The sequence below is a fragment of the Carya illinoinensis genome, chromosome 11 (assembly GCF_018687715.1).
Source record: "Carya illinoinensis cultivar Pawnee chromosome 11, C.illinoinensisPawnee_v1, whole genome shotgun sequence".
NCBI classification, from domain to species: Eukaryota; Viridiplantae; Streptophyta; class Magnoliopsida; order Fagales; family Juglandaceae; genus Carya; species Carya illinoinensis.
The window spans coordinates 26134129-26135619 of NC_056762.1; the positions used below are offsets into that span (position 1 = coordinate 26134129).

General features: G+C 42.0%; 1 protein-coding gene across 1 annotated transcript; it reads right to left on the reverse strand.

The window, feature by feature from the left end:
• Nucleotides 1-266: 266 nt before the first annotated feature.
• On the reverse strand, nt 267-1491 carry LOC122280586 (ethylene-responsive transcription factor ERF038-like). The gene has a single exon (XM_043091546.1). The coding sequence runs from the start codon at nt 1463-1465 to the stop codon at nt 623-625; it is 843 nt and encodes a 280-aa protein (XP_042947480.1). The 5' UTR covers nt 1466-1491; the 3' UTR covers nt 267-622.

Sequence of the window (1491 nt, forward strand, 5' to 3'; positions counted from 1 at the left end):
AAAAAGAAAATATACTATATGTAGGCTTTAAATGCTAAAATTTTATTAAAATGGGCAGAAAGAGAGCTATATATGTGTGTGTGTGATGATGTAATCCCCCCAAATGAAGCATTTTCGTTCAGTTGCTTAAGATTTTGGTTTCTAAATATAACAAAAGTGGCTAAATTTAGAGACGAATGCATTGGAACCAATAATAGTCCCCCCGGCCGCCCCATTTCTTTCTCAAAAAAGAAACTTGAATATATACAAACACATACAAACGCAGGAGTTTTGAACCATATATACCATTATTGCTGGACTTGAACTTTCATTTACATCACATATTTACAACGGCCATTTATTGGGATGAAAGGGAGATGGGGGTTAAGATTCTTTGTCTGTTGAAAGATGCAACTCGATCAACAGAGATCAAGTGCAACCGCAACTTTCAAATTTGTAGAGTACTCAAACCCATGACTTTAGATAGCAATACACCAAACCAACCTGAAGATTCATATATACTTGAAACTTGTTTACTCTTGCCATTTTCCCAAATTCGAAGCATCAGCAACACCAACATTGACCGAAATTCTCAAAGGTCGGACAATTTCAAGCATTGATGGGCGTGTCTGCTGATTGCTCTCTAATAGCAACCCCAAAGAAATGGCTCCTCGATCCGGAGACAGGTGTCCACAGGATCAGTTCCAGTCAGCTGCCATGTTGATGGGTAACAAAACGCATTGATTTGATTACGCACATCGAGAAAGAGATCGGGAAGGTCGAAAAAGGCGTCGTCTTTAATATCGATTGAAGGTGAAGTTGAGGAGTCTCGGGTGTCCTGGGAAGCCATGGTTGAACATGGAGAGTAGGGATCAGTCAACAACATGGATTGGCTCAGCTCTGCTTCAGCAGTTTCATGGCTTTTGGGGAAGTTCATGGCTGCTGCTTTGGCTGCAGCAGCTTGGATATCCTTGGGAGATGAGCTAGCCGGTCGGGGTAGCTCTTGAGCCAGCTCAGGGAAATTGAGAAAAGCTGACTGGCCTTTGATTGTAAGAGCAGCTACATCATGAGCTCGAGCCGCCATTTCTGGTGTAGAAAATGTCCCTAGCCAAATCCTTGATTTCTTCCTTGGTTCCCTGATTTCTGATACCCATTTTCCCCATTGACGTATTCTCACTCCCCTGTATGTTGGGTGCTTCCCATCATCCCTAGTCTTTACCCTTTTCTTATTTTCATCACCATCTTTTGCTTCTCGAACTCTCTTGGAACTGTTTTGAACAGTGAATTCTGCTGCAATATTTGCTTGAGAAGGGAATGAATTAGACGAATGGGAGGAAAAGTTTGAGGAGGAAGATGTAGAGGTTGTTTGAGACTTGGAATCTAAAGCTCCTCTAGTCTCTTCCATGAGGAAGAAAGGGAGCTTTGGGGAGTAGTAAGAGAAAATGTGGGAGACACAGCTTATAACAGAGGTCTGGGAGCTTCTCATATTCTTTCACACACAACAATAAGAAA

Bases quoted from the DNA above. Each gene is read 5' to 3' on its own strand.
- LOC122280586 (XM_043091546.1), bottom strand. From the start codon at position 1,465: ATGAGAAGCTCCCAGACCTCTGTTATAAGCTGTGTCTCCCACATTTTC.